This window comes from Cebus imitator, unplaced genomic scaffold (assembly GCF_001604975.1).
Source record: "Cebus imitator isolate Cc_AM_T3 unplaced genomic scaffold, Cebus_imitator-1.0 Scaffold8, whole genome shotgun sequence".
NCBI classification, from domain to species: domain Eukaryota; kingdom Metazoa; phylum Chordata; class Mammalia; order Primates; family Cebidae; genus Cebus; species Cebus imitator.
Window position 1 is genome coordinate 4,711,214 of NW_016107323.1, and position 15,205 is coordinate 4,726,418.

The window sequence follows — 15,205 nt, forward strand, 5'->3', positions numbered from 1 at the left end:
TGCCAGTGGGAAGCCTATAGATGAGGCCCATTTTATCCCGTGGCTCATTGTGGTCCTCTTATGCAGTCTTTCTTAAAAAGGCTTTAAATAGCAGGCACTTTAATGTGAAATTATTCTTTCTAACTCTTGATATCTTTGAACTTTTACATATTTCAAATGAAAACCACTTGTTTACTTTGCTTTTAAGACCAATTCTAATTCCAAAAAATTGAGACCTTATAGTTTTTTAGTCATTATTGATTTTTTTATGCATTCTTATCTGAGAACTTATAGTCATTCCTTTGAACTCAGGATCAAAGAGGAGCTGAGAAAGAAGTTAAGGCTGTTGTATTTCCAGTTCCTTCTAAGTTAGGTTATTATAAATATACTTCATTATTTCAGTTTGGAAGGAATCTCCAAATTGCCCAGCATATCTGTGCAAGAATAACTTCAAATTTATATTCTAACACTGATCCAAATATTTATCTCACATGGTTAAGAGTATGTTTTAAAGTATTATCACCATTTTACATTTTATGTAAAATGTAAGCTGAATACATTGAACATGGTCGAGGGTTTTGTAGGACTACAGTCTAATAATTTTGAACATGAATTCTCTTTATAGAGATGTGTAGAACATTACACAAATCTGCTAATCCCAGGATGTATTCCAGAAGCAGAGATCTGAGGAATTAAAAATAAAATCCTTAGCTTGTTTTATATTTACCTCTTTTTTAATAAAAAGCATATGGGGAAGGGTTCTGATTAGTGGGTTCTGTTGTGAATTTTTTTTTTTTTTGAGACAGAGTCTCGCTCTGTCCCTTAGGCTGGAGTGCAGTGGTGCAAGGCTCACTGCAACCTCCCCCTCCTGGGTTCAAGTTATTCTCCTGTTTTAGCCTCCCGGGTAGCTTGGACTACAGGCACGTGCTACCACACCTGGCTAATGTTTTGTATTTTTAGTAGAGACGGGGTTTCACTGTGTTAGCCAAGATAATCTCGATTTCGTGACCTTGTGATTTGCCTGCCGCAGTCTCCCAAAGCGCTGGGATTATAGGCGTGAGCCACCACGCCTACCCTTCTGTGTAACTTTTAAAAGACTTCTTAGTCATTGATTTGACAGTGTTTTTGCTGCTTAACATTATAGCTGTTAATATTAAGGAGCTAACTCTGTTAGTTGCCATATTCCAAAAGGGTTTCCTCAGGAGCTTTGTTTGCATTGTTCGTCTTCATAAACCATTTTTAAAAATATTAAAGTAATTTTTGACAAGCATTTAGATTCCAAATATGAATTATTTCTCTGCAGTGCTATTTTTGGTTTGTTCTTTTTGACTTATAATCAGCTAGACCTTTAGAAGATAAAATAATAAGTACTTCTTGTGGAGACCTTATGAGCATTTGTTTTCTATGAATGAGCTAGAAGACAGGACTGTATATCTGATAAGGATGCAGGTGGAGTATCAGATGTCAGTGTTCATTTTCTCCTATGGAGTATGCCAGAAGATGAGACTATATTAGACATGCAAAATTTTTGCCTAGTCATGATATGGGAATTTTTTTTTTTTTTTTTTTTTGAGACAGTCTCTCTGTCCGCCAGGCAGGAGTGGGATGTGATTTTTGATGACTTGTTTTGATGCACTAAAGTCTCTTTTCCCAACCTTTTCAGTTTATAATCAAGAAGAAGACTCCTTTTATGTACACCATGATATACTCTTGTCTGCATATCCTCTGAGTGTGGAATGGCTGAATTTTGATCCTAGCCCAGATGATTCTACTGGTAATTACAAAACTTAAGGTTGCTCAATGATTTCCGGTCTAATTTTCTCCTAGATCTATAAATTATTCTCTTGAACGTTTTCAGAATTGTTGCTGATATTTTCTTAGTTTACTGTTATTTTATGAAGTTAAGTAGTTCTTAACACACCATCACTTTATTGTTTGGGATCCATAAATCCCCAGACTTTGATCAGCTGAGGAGGTAGCTGCTGTACTATAGGCTGAAGGACAGGACCTGAAAGCCTTTTGCACTGTAGAGCTGTAAAGTTCCCATAAAGTCTCAGTTTAAATAGTAAGATGTGTCAGGTGTTACCAGCTAGAGTTCAGGGGCGTAAACTGTTTTAGAAAACATAAGGTAAAATCGAAATGAGGAGGCTCGTGACAAGTGATTAGGTTTTCATGTTAGTCTTTGTAACCAAATCTGCACTCTATTAGTTGACCCTGTCTGTACTTTTTAATAAAGGTAAACACTGATTATACTATCTTACATCCTGTTTGCAAACCTTGTTCATGTTCATGATCTGATCTGATCTGATCTTCATTCCCATAGCACCCTGTGAAGGAGGAAAGGAGGAGGGCTGTTCTCATTATATAAGTGAGAACACTGAGGCCAAGAGATTGAGCCTTGGTTACTCAAAATTATGGGCCAAAGACCAGCAGCAGCACAGCCTGGGCATCACCCATGAGCTAGTTAGAACTGCCTGCCTAGAACTACTTGAAATAAGTCTGCTTTTTTTTTTTTTTTTTTTTTTTTTTTTTTTTTTTTTTTTTTTTTTTTTTTTTAAGACAGTCTCGCTGTGTTGCTTAGGCTGGAGTGCAGTGGCATGATCTCAGCTCACTACAACCTCTGCGTCCTGGGTTCAAGCGATTATCCTGCCTTAGCCTCCTGACTAGCTGGGATTACATGCATGTGCCACCATGCTCGGCTAATTTTGTATTTTTAGGAGAGACGGGATTTCTCCATGTTGGTCAGGCTGGTCTCAAACTCCCGACCTCAGGTGATCCACCCACCTCAGCCTCCCAAAGTGCCAGGGATTATAGGCGTGAGCCACCACACCCGGCCTACAATCTGCATTTTAACAACATTCAGATGCTGCATTTGCATATAGGTTTGAGAAGTACTGCTTTAAAGCATTTTTCAGTTAACCTACAATGTAATGTATTTGATTAGAAGTTCTGTATGTCTTTTTTTGTGTAATCATACGTGCATTATTTCCTCCCATAGGAAATTACATTGCTGTAGGAAACATGACCCCTGTTATTGAAGTGTGGGACCTTGATATAGTGGACTCTTTAGAGCCAGTCTTCACCCTTGGAACTAAACTTTCAAAAAAGAAGAAAAAGAAAGGAAAGAAGGTAAAGAAGTTAATGAATATTTAAACTCTAATGACAAAGATAAGTTTACTTGGGAGTAGGGGTGAAAAGGTAGGAATGTACACTTTTTCAATCAGATATTCTTGGTGAGATGGGATAGTTAGGAAATTATTGTAGTTTTTAGTTTTGAAAAGCCCATCCAAAGAAAACTTATTTCTGATTGCATAAAACCTCCATTGTCATGTTGTTCTTTCTTTACAAAACTAGTTCAGAGCTAGTATATTAATATGAATAGCTACCATAGATGGACTATCAGGTTATGAGCCTCCTCCATATACAGTAGCTATTTATACAGAAATACTAATCTTGAACTTTAAAACAATTTCTGTTATTGTGTTGAATTCTTACTATCCATGTATTAACTCCTGTAGCTTTAAAAACTGTTAGGTTTTATGAGGGTTGGGAACCATATTGATATTTGTATAATTATAGTGCTTAGATTAATAACTGCTAGACCAGGCCAGGCACGGTGGCTCACACCTGTAATCTCAGCACTTTAGGAGACCGAGGTGGGTGGAACACCTGAGGTCAGGAGTTTGAGACCAGTCTGGCCAACATGGTGAAACCCGGTCTCTACTAAAAATACAAAAATTAGCTGGGCGTGGTGGTGCACACCTGTAATTCCAGCTATGCTGGAGGCTGAGGCAGGAGAATTGCTTGAACCCAAGAGGTGGAGGTTGCAGTGAGCTGAGATCGCACCACTGCACTCCCGCCTGGGTGACAGAACGAGACTCTGTCTCAAAAAAAGGAACTATTAGGCCAGTCATAGTAGCTCATGCCTATAGTCCTAGCATAGGCATGGAAGGTCACTTGAGCCCAGGAGGTCGAGGCTGCAGTGAGCCATGATTGTGCTACTGCACTCCCACCTAGGTGGCAGAATGAGACTTTATCTATAAAAAAGAAAAAAGTTTCTTCCCTGTTCCCTGTAATGAAATTTTTTTCATTTTTTTTTTTTTTTCCCCCTTAGGGGTAGGGTCTTGCTCTGTCTCCCAGACTAGAGTGCAGTGGTACAATTATAGTTGTAGCCTTGAACTCCTAGGCTCAAGAGATCCCCTAATTCTCCTGTCTTAGCTTCCTAAGTAGCGGGGACTATAGGCTTGTTCCGCCATTGCCTGGCTAATTTTTACTTTTTTGTAGAGACAGAGTTCCGCTGTGTTGCCTGGGCTGATCTCAAACTCCTAGCCTCAAGCAATGCTCCCACATTCGCCTCCCAAGGTCCTGGGATTACAAGTGTGAGCCATCACGCCCAGCCCCTATAATGAAATTTATGATGAGCCTCTAAAGTAACAGGGAGACGAAGTTTTATTTATTTTATTCTTCAAAAGTTTATATGATATCAGTAGGTTGAGCGCAGTAGCTCACACCTGTAATCCCAGCACTTTGGGAGGCCGAGGCAAGTGGATCACGAGGCCAGGAGTTCCAGATTACCCTGGCAAACAGGGCAAAACCCCATCTCCGCAAAAATATAGAAATTAGCCGGGTGTAGTTGAGTGCATCTGTAATCCCAGCTACTCGAGAGACTGAGGCAGGAGAATGGCTTGAACCTAGAAGGCAGAGGTTGCGGTGAGCCAAGATCATGCCACTGCACTCCAGCTGGGGCAAGAGAGCGAGACTGTAGCTCAAAACTAAACAAAATGGTCTTTTTTTTTTTTTTTTTCCTTTTTCTTTTGTTTTTGAGATGGAGTTTTGTTCTTATTGCCCAGACTGGATGGAGTGCAATGGCACGATCTCAGCTCACTGCAACCTCCGCCTCCCGGGTTTAAGCGATTCTCCTGCCTCAGCCTCTAAGTAGCTGGGATTACAGGCATGCACCAGCATGCCCAGCTAATTTTGCATTTTTAGTAGAGACAGAGTTTCTCCATGTTGGTCAGGCTGGTCTCGAATTCTCGACCTCAGGTGATCTGCCCTCCTTGGCCTCCCAAAGTGCTGGGATTACAGGCGTGAGCCACCATGCCTGGCCAAAACAAAATAATCTTAAGGTTTAAAGAATCTTGTAAATTAATATATTCAGTTTTATTATGGGGGGACTTTAATACAAAAAAATAATTAAAACAAATTTTACAGAATTCCTCAGCAGAAGGGCATACCAGTGCTGTCCTTGACCTTTCATGGAATAAGCTAATCAGGTAAAAAGAAATAACATTTGAATGATTGTAAAAGACCATAGCCATTGTGATCTTACCTCATGCCTACACGTCTTTTTACTTGTGCCGTGGGCCTTTGTGTCTGTCTTCCTTTCTTGTAGTATGTTGTGCTTGCAGGCAGGAGCTCTGCCATCTGTTTCTTTGCATCCTCCAGGTCACTTGCCAGCTCATCACTGTGGGTGCTCATTACATGTTTGGTGACCAAGTGCTCTCTCCCCACCATCACTAGAAAAAAACAGTGTATGGCAGTGCCCATGGTGCAATAGGATGGTGTTTCTTCCCAGAAGACATTTTTCTCTGTTTAGTTTTCACGTCTTATCCACATATTCTTTTTTCTTTAGATTATGGCAAAATACATATAAAACTTACCAATGGTATTAGTCTGTTCTCACACTGCTAATGTAGACATACCCAAGACTGGATAATTTATAAAGGAAAGGTTTAATTGACTCACAGTTCCACATGGCTGGGGAAGCCTTACCATCATGGCAGAAAGTGAATGAGGAGCAAAGTCATGTCTTACATGGTAGCAGGCAGGAGAAGGGGCAGGTGCAGGGGAACTCTCCTTTATAAAACCGTCCAATATCGTGATACCCATTCACTCTCACGACAACAGCACAGGAAGGACCTGCCCACATGATTCAGTTGCCTTCCACTGGGTCCCTCCCACAACACATGGGAATTATGGGAGCTACAATTCAAGATGATATTTGGGTGAGGACACAACCAAACCATATCACCGCTTTAACCATTTTTAAGTGTGCAGTTCAGTGGCTTTCAGTACATTCACAGAGTTGTGCAACCACCACCACAATGCATCTCCAGAACATTTTCATCTTTCCACACTGCAGCTCTGCCCTTTAAACACTTAACTCCCCATTTTTCCCACTCCCAGCCCTGGCAACCACCACTCCACTTTTTGTCTCCATGAATTTGACCAAGCACCTCATATGAATGGAATCATACAGACTTATTTCTTTGTGTTTGGCTCATTTTACTTAGTGTCTTCAAGTTGAGTCATGTTCTAATAAGTGACAGAGTTTCCTTCCTTTTTAAGGCTAAAAAACATTCCATTGTATGTAATGTATGCTATCCATTTCTTTATCTGAATTTACCTGAATTGCTTCTACTTTTTGGATACTGTGAATAATGCTGCTATGAATGTGGGTGTACAAATATTAAAGTCCCTGCTTTCAATTCTTTTGGTAATGTACCCAGAACAGTTATTGCTGAATCTTATGGTAATTCTATTTTTAATTTTTGAGGAGCCACCATTTTACATTCACCAATAGTGCACACAGTGCCCTAGTATCTCCATATCCTCCCAACGCTCGTTATTTTCTGTTTTTCGAAGCAGCCATCCTAATGCAGATGAAGTGGTTATCTCATTGAGGTTTTAATTTGCATTTCCCCTCACCACCTCCCTTTAAAACAAAAATAAGATGAGGGTCTTACTATGTTGCTTAGGCTGGTCTCAGACTCTTGTGCTCAAGCATACCCTCCCAAGTTGCTGGGAGTACAGGGGTGTGCCACCACACCTGGCTTAATCTTTATTTCTTAATGAATAGTTAGTGATGTTGAACATCTTTGTTTTGTGCTTATTGGCCATTAATCTATCTTTGGGAGAAATGTTTTTCAAGTCCTTTGCTTACTTTTTTTGAGACAGGGTCTCACTCTGTCAGCCAGGCTGGAGTGCAGTGGCATGATCACAGCTCGCTGCAGCCTTGACCTCCCAGGGCTCAGGTGATCCTCCCACCTCAGCACTTGCAAAATGCTGGGATAACAGGCATGAGCCACCATGCCTGGCCTCCCTTTGCCTGATTTTTTTGTATTTGATGTTGAATTTTTAGAGTTCTTATATACTCTGAATGCTAACTCTTACCAAATACATGATTTGTAAATATTTTGTTGTATTCTGTGGGTTGTTTTTTCACTTTCTTGGTGCTATCATTTGTAGCAGAGGTTTTTCATGTGATGGTGCCTACTTTATTTCTTTTGTTGTTCATGCTTTTGGTACTGTATCTAAGAACCACTGACTAATTCAGGGTTATGAAGGTTTATATGTATATAAAGCATGTATGTTTTCTTCTGAGAGGTTTTTTTTGTTGTTGTTCGTTTTTGAGCTGGAGTCTCGCTCTATCTTCCAGGCTGAAGTGCAATGGCGCGATCTCAGCTCACTGCAGCCTCTACCTCTGGGTTCAAGCAATTCTCCTGCCTCAGCCTCCTAAGTAGCTGGGATTACAGGCACCCACCACCATACCCAGCTAATTTTTGTATTTTTATTCGAGATGGGGTTTCACCATGTTGGTCAGACTGGTCTTGAACTCCTGATCTTGTGATCCACTCGCCTCAGCCTCCCTAAGTGCTGGGATTACAGGGATGAGCCACCACGCCCAGCTGAGAGTTTTATAGTATTAGTTCTTACATTGATGTCTATGGTCCGTTTTGAGGTTTTTTATGTGTATGGTGTGAGGTAGGGGTCCAACTTCATTCTTTTTCATGAGGATGACTCATTTGTCCCTGCACTGTTTGTTTTTTTGTTTTGTTTGAGATAGGGTCTTACTCTGTCACCCCGGTGGAGTGTAGTGGTGTGCTATTAGCTCACTGGAAATTCCACCTCCAGGGTTCAAGTGATTCTCCTGCCTCAGCCCCAAGTACCTGGGATTACAGGTGCGCACCACCATGCCCAGCTAATTATTGTATTTTTAGTAGAGATGAGGTTTTACCATTTAGGCCAGGTTTGTTTTGAACTCCAGACCTCAAGTGATCTGTCTGCCTTGGCCTCCCAAAATGCTGGGATTACAGGTGTGAGCCACTGTGCCCAGCCCCATTTGTTAAGACTTTTTTCCCTCATTGAACATTCAGTTTTCTTAGCACCCTTGTCAAAAACCAGTGATTATAAATGTTTATTTCTGGACTGTTAGTTTTAGTCCATTAATGTGTATTTCCTTATGGCAGTAGCACATTGTTGTGGTTGCTGTATATTGTAAGTTTTGACGTCAGGAAGTGTTAGCTTGCCAGCTTTGTTCTTTTTTTGAGTACTATTTTGGGTATTCTGAGTTCCTTGCATTTTTATATGAATTTTTTCTTTTTTTTTTTTTTTTTTTTTTTTTTTTTTTTTTTTTTTTTTTTTTTTTTTTTTTTTTGTGAGACGGAGTCTTGCTCTGTTGCTCAGGCTGGAGTCCAGTGACATGATCTAGGTTCACTCCAACCTCCACTTCTTGGGTTCAAGCCAGTCTCCGCAGATCAGTTTAGAGCTCCATCTGTAGATATAGTATTTCCATATTAATATGTAGATATTAGATTTCCAATGAGAAGATCTAAATAAGTTGAAAGACACCCAATGTTCATGTATTAGAAGACTGTTAAGACTTAACAGTGTCTTTCAACTTATTTAGATCTTCTCATTTCTTTTGATAAGTTTTGGTAGTTTTCATTATGTAAGTCTTAAATTTCTTTTGTTAAACTTCTTCCTAAGTATTTTATTCTTTCTGATGCTATTGTAAATGCAATCCTTTTCTCATATTTAATGCTCTTGACTTTTAAAAAAGATTGCCTGATTTGATTCTTCTCTTTCTCAGAAATGTTTTGGCAAGTGCATCAGCAGACAACACTGTAATTCTGTGGGATATGTCCATGGGGAAGCCAGTAGCTAGCCTCGCTGTACATACAGACAAGGTATGGTGATTTAGTTGATCACGGTGATTCTTAAAAATCTGACACAATATTGGCTAAAAATAATCTCAAACGTTTATATATGGCTTTGAAAATAATGTTATCTGGCTTGCAGCATGCTTTCACATGTTATCTCAGGATTTGCACAAAGCCCTATGTGGTAGGTATAATGCCATCGTAGAGATGAAAAAATGGGTACAGAAAGGTATGGTTATTAGGAACATTAGTGCCCTCTAACATATTTATATCTCATCCCTAAAAAGGGATGAGAACTGTCGGTCACAATGATGTTAAAGAATTCACATCCATTACTGCATTATTCCTCAGGCATCTAATGCACATTATTTTGGGACTTCTGGAGCATGAGGAGTTGATCAGATACGTTTCACTACTTCCCTTTGTCTTCTGAGTAACCTTTAACATTTGAGGGACATAAGTGTTCTGCCAAACAGTTTGGGGAAACTATATTTTCTTTTTAAGTGCCAGCCTTTATTTGGGAGCATGGTTTGGGCCCTTTGATTATGAAGTATATTTGTGTTTCTTTTGTTTACTCTATTTCAAAGGGAAGCATTTATAGAAATACTGTCAAATCAGTTCTTAACACATAGTAGATAATTTTACAAAAAGCAAATGAACAGAGATCTCTGCATTTATATTTCTTCCCTTTAGGTCCAAACGCTGCAGTTTCATCCATTTGAAGCGCAGACTCTGATTTCTGGCTCGTATGACAAGTAAGAAAGCACCGCAGGAATGATTGCTGCTCTGTTTTTATCCTCTAGAACTCACTGAAAAAGTATAATTGATGCCCAGGCAGAATATATCCCTGAGGCCACCTACATGTTTAAATTATTCACACTACTGATTTTTCCTTTTAACTCTGGTCCCTTCAGTCTACAAGGGAACAACATGGTTCTGTCATAATAATGAAACTGTAGGAACTAGCTACTACTTTGGCTTTTAGAGGCTGTACTTTGCCTTTATGGGAAGAATTCCCATGTCACATGACAGCGGGCATGGATATAGGGAGAGGTGAAGAATTGGGGCCACTGTGGTCAGCCACGTGGTTTCTACCTCATGTCTGTGCTCCTTTTTACAGATTGGGTCTACAGGTGGGAGAAACAGATAGTAGAAGCCAAAACCAACTTTACAGTCTTTATTTTCATTTCTTATCCTCTTGAGGCATGGTATGTTTACATTTCTTGTGATTCATGCAGAATTTCAAGTGTATCCCTTGCTTCCCCCAACACAGTAACCTGCTTGTGGAGAGTAAATGTGCCTAAGACATGAGTAAGCAGGCTCTGAGCTCGACCAGAGAAGGGCAAATTGGAAATTGTTTGGGTTTTTGGACATAGAGAGGATTCTTGCAAGTGGAGGATCTGATCTAGAGAAGGTCAAGACTAGCTGTTACATTAGAGCCACCAGTGCCTTAAAGTGTTAAGATTAGAATCTACCAATTACTGAAACTGAGCTCATTTTTTTTTTCTACTTTATTTAGAACCTCAAAACAGGCTTTAGATGAATCTTGACTTCACAGTGCTATTTTATTATAAACAACCTTAAATATATAGGAGAATTGAACTCTTAAAACCCTAACTTTGCCTGAATGCTTCTAGGTCAGTGGCTTTGTATGACTGCCGAAGTCCAGATGAAAGCCATCGAATATGGCGATTCAGTGGGCAGATAGAGAGAGTGACTTGGAATCACTTTTCACCTTGTCATTTTTTGGTAAGAGTACGCATGTTATTGTTTTGCTCTTCTAGGTTACTAATGACTAAACTTTTTAAAAATTCCATGGTAGAATATCTGAAAAACTTTTTCTAGTTTTAACAGTATGAAGTATTTGGGTTTAGGGTTGAAAGCATAAGGTTTTTGGTTTTTTATCTCCCAAATAGGAAAAAAAAGTATAAAATCTCTCTCTAAATACCCTTATTATGTAGGTAGGATGATGAGTTTCCACACAGCATCCAAAGATTCCACTGACATTTCAGTACGTGTAAAAAGAAGATTCCAGCTTTCATCCAGAGAGTAGATTAGTTAAATCTGTATTGCCCAGTTTTCCTAAAGTAATTATGTAGTGCTTTGCCAAGGTAGGAAAGAGTTTTTTAAAAACAGCGTTCTCAAAAGACGTGAACAATTTTAATAAGGTTCCTGAAGTAATGATTCTGAGATACTTAATCTCAATTCTGCACTATTAGTAGAGGTTCATGCTGTTCCTAGTCAGGCGGACTGAAGCCAGACTCATTTTACAATGCTTAGGAATGAAGTCCAGTTGTACTTGACTGTTGTACTTCCACTCCCATTATTCAGGCACATAAACTTCCAGGGGTTATTTGCCAACAAATGGTCATAGATACTAAAATCCTAAATATTTAGGGAAGTGGGAGGTAAAAGTAGGAGATGAAATGGTTCGCCTGCTTCCCTCTCGTCTCAAAAGAAGAGCCAAGCGTTCTCTTCCCTGGCCCAGCCTTGAGGCTGCCTCAGCCATCCTTTTCTTTATCCTTTTTTTTTGTGCTGGCTGTTGCCCTTGGCCTGTATACAGGCTCAGGTTTCTGTCTCCCATTTTTGACTCTGTCTCCTAATTCCTTCATTTCTTCTCCCTTTCTTGGTAGTGTAACAGCCCATTCTAATCTGCCTTTCAGTCCTAAGTTCCTTATCTGATTGAATTTCTCTGCTGCTAAACTGGTCAGTTAGGCTGTTGGTGATGCCTTGGCTTCCTTGACACTCTTCCCTGTCCCTTCCCTCTCTGACCCACTTCTGTGGATGCCTCCGCAGCCTGCACCTTAAAGTAGCCATTCTCACCAGGCCTCTGCTTGCGTGGACGTAACTATGACTTCTTTGCTTCTACCTCTCTAGCCCCATTCCAGACCACTTACCACAGCTTCATTCTCATATCCAGTAGACATGTCAACTGAATTAGTCCTTGTGAGTGCAAACTCAGGTCGTCCAAAAGTAAATGATGTCTGTCCATGTTAATTTTTCATAAGCTCCACCAGTAAGTCATATAGCTGATTTTCACTGTGATTTAGACTTTTTACCTATTGTCAGATTTGTCACATAGCATGACCTTGCCCATCTTTTACTCTTTCTAGGCCAGTACAGATGATGGCTTTGTATATAATTTGGATGCACGTTCAGATAAGCCAATTTTTACACTTAATGCACACAATGATGAAATCTCTGGTGAGCAAGAATAATGTTTCTTTCATTTTTAACTGATGGTGAAGTAAATCTGTATTTCAAAGTGACAGTCTCTGAACTAATCTTCTCTTCCTTTAGGTCTTGATCTTAGCAGTCAAATCAAGGGCTGTCTCGTGACTGCTTCAGCAGACAAATACGTGAAGATCTGGGACATCTTAGGAGATAGGCCAAGTCTAATTCATTCTAGGGACATGAAAATGGTAAGAATCTCCCTGGGTATCTGTTTTTTTTTTGCTTATTCTGTTTCTGACCTTACCTTTCTCTGTAACTGGTGGTGCACTTTTTTCTCTTGGAGTCATTGCATTAACAAATATGGATGTGTTGGGGAAGTTAATTTTGAGCTTAGTAAAATTTGGTGGGATCTTTATGACTTAGGACACTGTGAGGAATTCAGTGACTGGTTCTTTTCCCACTCACATGATGAACAGTGCTTGGTAAGACAAAGAAGGCTAGGGAGAGGGTTTTCTAGGACACAAGTGAAATGGCCACTTTTTTTTTTTTTTACCCTGAAATCAGGACCATCCCAAGAAATCTTGAATCTCAGGGCACCTTAGTTATTAGGGTCAGTTTATGTATCCCTGTCTCTTTGCATAACTAGTTCTGACTACACTGAAATGAATTACTATGTAGTAGGAAAAATTTAGAAATAACCAGATTCATTCAAGAAATATTTACTGAGCACCTACTGTAGGGCACCACTGAGTTAGATTGCAGACATAGTAACACTGTACAACTGTTCAAAATTGTGTATGAATAAATAAATATATGTACAAATAATGAAAAGACAGGTTACAGAGCAATTTTTATACCATCTCATGCTTATTTTTAAATGCATAATTGCTTAAATGCTTACATTTAAATCTAGATTGTATCCCAGAACATGAACCGTGGTTATCTCCCTGTGATATTTTTGTATATTTCTCTTGTTCATATTTTCTGCAACAAATATATATTGCCTATCAATAAAAATGTAAAAAGGAAAACATTAAAGTTTAAAAATGATTTAAGCTGATATCATTGTCACTGTTTAAAAGGGGAGCTAAAGTTTCTGGAAATACATAACATGTTAGGTTTATTAGGAAATCCCTAAGAGACAGTCATAACGAAGATGCATGGCCTGAGTGGTCAGAAGATGCACATATCATCATGCAAGAATCAGCGTGCTGTGCTTCTCTGGCTTCGTATTGTAGTAATAGCCCTTCTGACTTGACTGTGAGCTACCTTTGCAGCACACTTGATAAGTTAGTTTTGAATAACCATTTAAATCAGAGACGAGAGTAAGGATCTGGATATTAGGGCTCTCTGAAAAGACCGAATTCACTGTCTTCCTGTTCTCTCTCCAGGGAGTTCTCTTCTGTTCTTCATGTTGCCCTGACTTGCCATTTATTTATGCCTTTGGAGGTCAAAAAGAAGGGCTTCGGGTCTGGGATATAAGCACAGTCTCTTCAGGTAAGGAGTTTTAGTTCTCTGCACACACCCCCTACTTTTTTGCTTTCTTTTCTTTTCTTTTTTTTTTTTAAAAAAAAAAAGGATCTCACTATGTTAGCCAGGCTGGTTGCATACTTCTGGCCTCAAACAATCATTGATCCTCAGCCTCCTGGGTAGCTGGGATTACAGGTGTGAGCCATCACACTGGCCTCTCCTTTTTCTGAATGAGTTCTGTAAGGACTGACACAGAATGTGTGACTTGAATCACCTCTCAGCATTTTGGCCTAGACCAAGTGCAGAATGTGTGACTTGACTACATCAGGAAAATAGCAAAGTTAGCATATAGTCTGCTTAGGAAAGAGAAAAGATCAGATGTAATTGGAAATGTTTATGTTCACAAGTTTGTCTTCACACTTTAAGTGTAAATTTTATCAAAAATTTTGATAAAATTTTTGCTCCAGAATAGAGAACTTCATTCCTCAATTCTGCATTTTAGTGTCTTTTTATATGGACTTAATTTCCTGATCTGGTGGTTTCTTAACTGTTTATTTGTATTTTAGTAAATGAAGCATTTGGAAGACGAGAGAGGCTTGTTCTTGGGAGTGCAAGAAATTCATCTGTTAGTGGCCCCTTTGGCAGCAGGAGCTCAGACATACCCATGGAATCTTAATGAAGATCATCTAATTTCCTGTTTACCTTAACTGGGAATTTTTTAAAGTTGGCCTAAAAATGCTCCATATGTGGCAGCAGCCTTGCAGAGCGACTGAAACACAATTCACATCTGACTGACATTCTTTTCTGCAACTGCGATGACACCAGAGCCAGTATTTGTGCTTGCTCTTCAGATGGATGGTTTGTAAGGCTCTTGTTGCATTTTTTAAAAAGTAATTCCTTAAACATACCATCTGTCACAATTAATCTAGGTTTGTAAATAGGTAGTAATTTATAGAATTTTTAAAGCATAAAATCCTGTAATATTAAAAGACTGGTAAACCTAGGCCTGAAAAGGTTGTTACTTGGCTAAGATTGCACAGGAGGCTGTAAACAGAGGCGAGTGCCCCAGAGACTCCACTTTCCAAACTGTTCTCAAATTAATGCTCATGATTGAAAGGTATTCTCAATGCAACGCTTAGAATTTGGTAAGTAAATTAAAAGTTACATGCCCCTATTTTCCTAGCATGATATTCAGTGTTATCAAAGACTACAGGCAGATCATTCATTCATTCTCAAAACACTGAATACCATTTTGTGCCTAGCGCAATACAAGGCATGGGAGATTCTGCATGAATAAGTCTTTGCTCTCCATCTAACAAGGGACAATTTTAATTATAGATTGTCTTCCTATTAAGTATGAATTTTAGTAGGCATTAAAAATTAGTTTGATGATACCCAATCCTAACTTGGTAGAAAAATAATCAGTTCATGAGCCATTGATATTTCCTGTATAATTCATGAATGTGACTTCAATCATTCTGGTGTTAATACTGTGGAATGTTATTAGTGTAACAACTTGGGTTCACCAAAACACCTTTCTACAAAGGACAGATGTCTGAATTAAAGAGATTAAAGGATAGAGTATTCTGTTTCTTTGATTTGGCTTTTAAGTCTCAAGGCCCAGATCACTAAAAATTAAT

General features: G+C 39.2%; 1 protein-coding gene and 1 long non-coding RNA gene across 3 annotated transcripts in view; one reads left to right on the plus strand and one right to left on the minus strand.

Moving 5' to 3' along the window:
• The window catches only part of LOC108312890, a 20,857-nt gene extending 15,364 nt beyond the window's left edge, over nucleotides 1-5,493 (minus strand). Inside the window, exon 1 of the long non-coding RNA XR_001828832.2 lies at nucleotides 5,309-5,493. This is a non-coding gene — a long non-coding RNA (uncharacterized LOC108312890). The remainder of the gene's footprint in view (nucleotides 1-5,308) is intronic.
• PWP1 (PWP1 homolog, endonuclein) overlaps nucleotides 1-14,283 on the plus strand; it is a 23,747-nt gene extending 9,464 nt beyond the window's left edge. For both annotated transcript variants that reach the window (XM_017541049.2, XM_037743020.1), the window contains exons 6-15: nucleotides 1,643-1,753; nucleotides 2,978-3,108; nucleotides 5,191-5,252; nucleotides 8,852-8,948; nucleotides 9,615-9,676; nucleotides 10,559-10,670; nucleotides 12,035-12,125; nucleotides 12,222-12,343; nucleotides 13,487-13,592; nucleotides 14,132-14,283. In XM_017541049.2, the coding sequence (XP_017396538.1) occupies nucleotides 1,643-1,753; nucleotides 2,978-3,108; nucleotides 5,191-5,252; nucleotides 8,852-8,948; nucleotides 9,615-9,676; nucleotides 10,559-10,670; nucleotides 12,035-12,125; nucleotides 12,222-12,343; nucleotides 13,487-13,592; nucleotides 14,132-14,241 (1,004 nt within the window). In that variant the 3' untranslated portion in view covers nucleotides 14,242-14,283. The remainder of the gene's footprint in view (nucleotides 1-1,642; nucleotides 1,754-2,977; nucleotides 3,109-5,190; nucleotides 5,253-8,851; nucleotides 8,949-9,614; nucleotides 9,677-10,558; nucleotides 10,671-12,034; nucleotides 12,126-12,221; nucleotides 12,344-13,486; nucleotides 13,593-14,131) is intronic.
• Nucleotides 14,284-15,205: the final 922 nt, after the last annotated feature.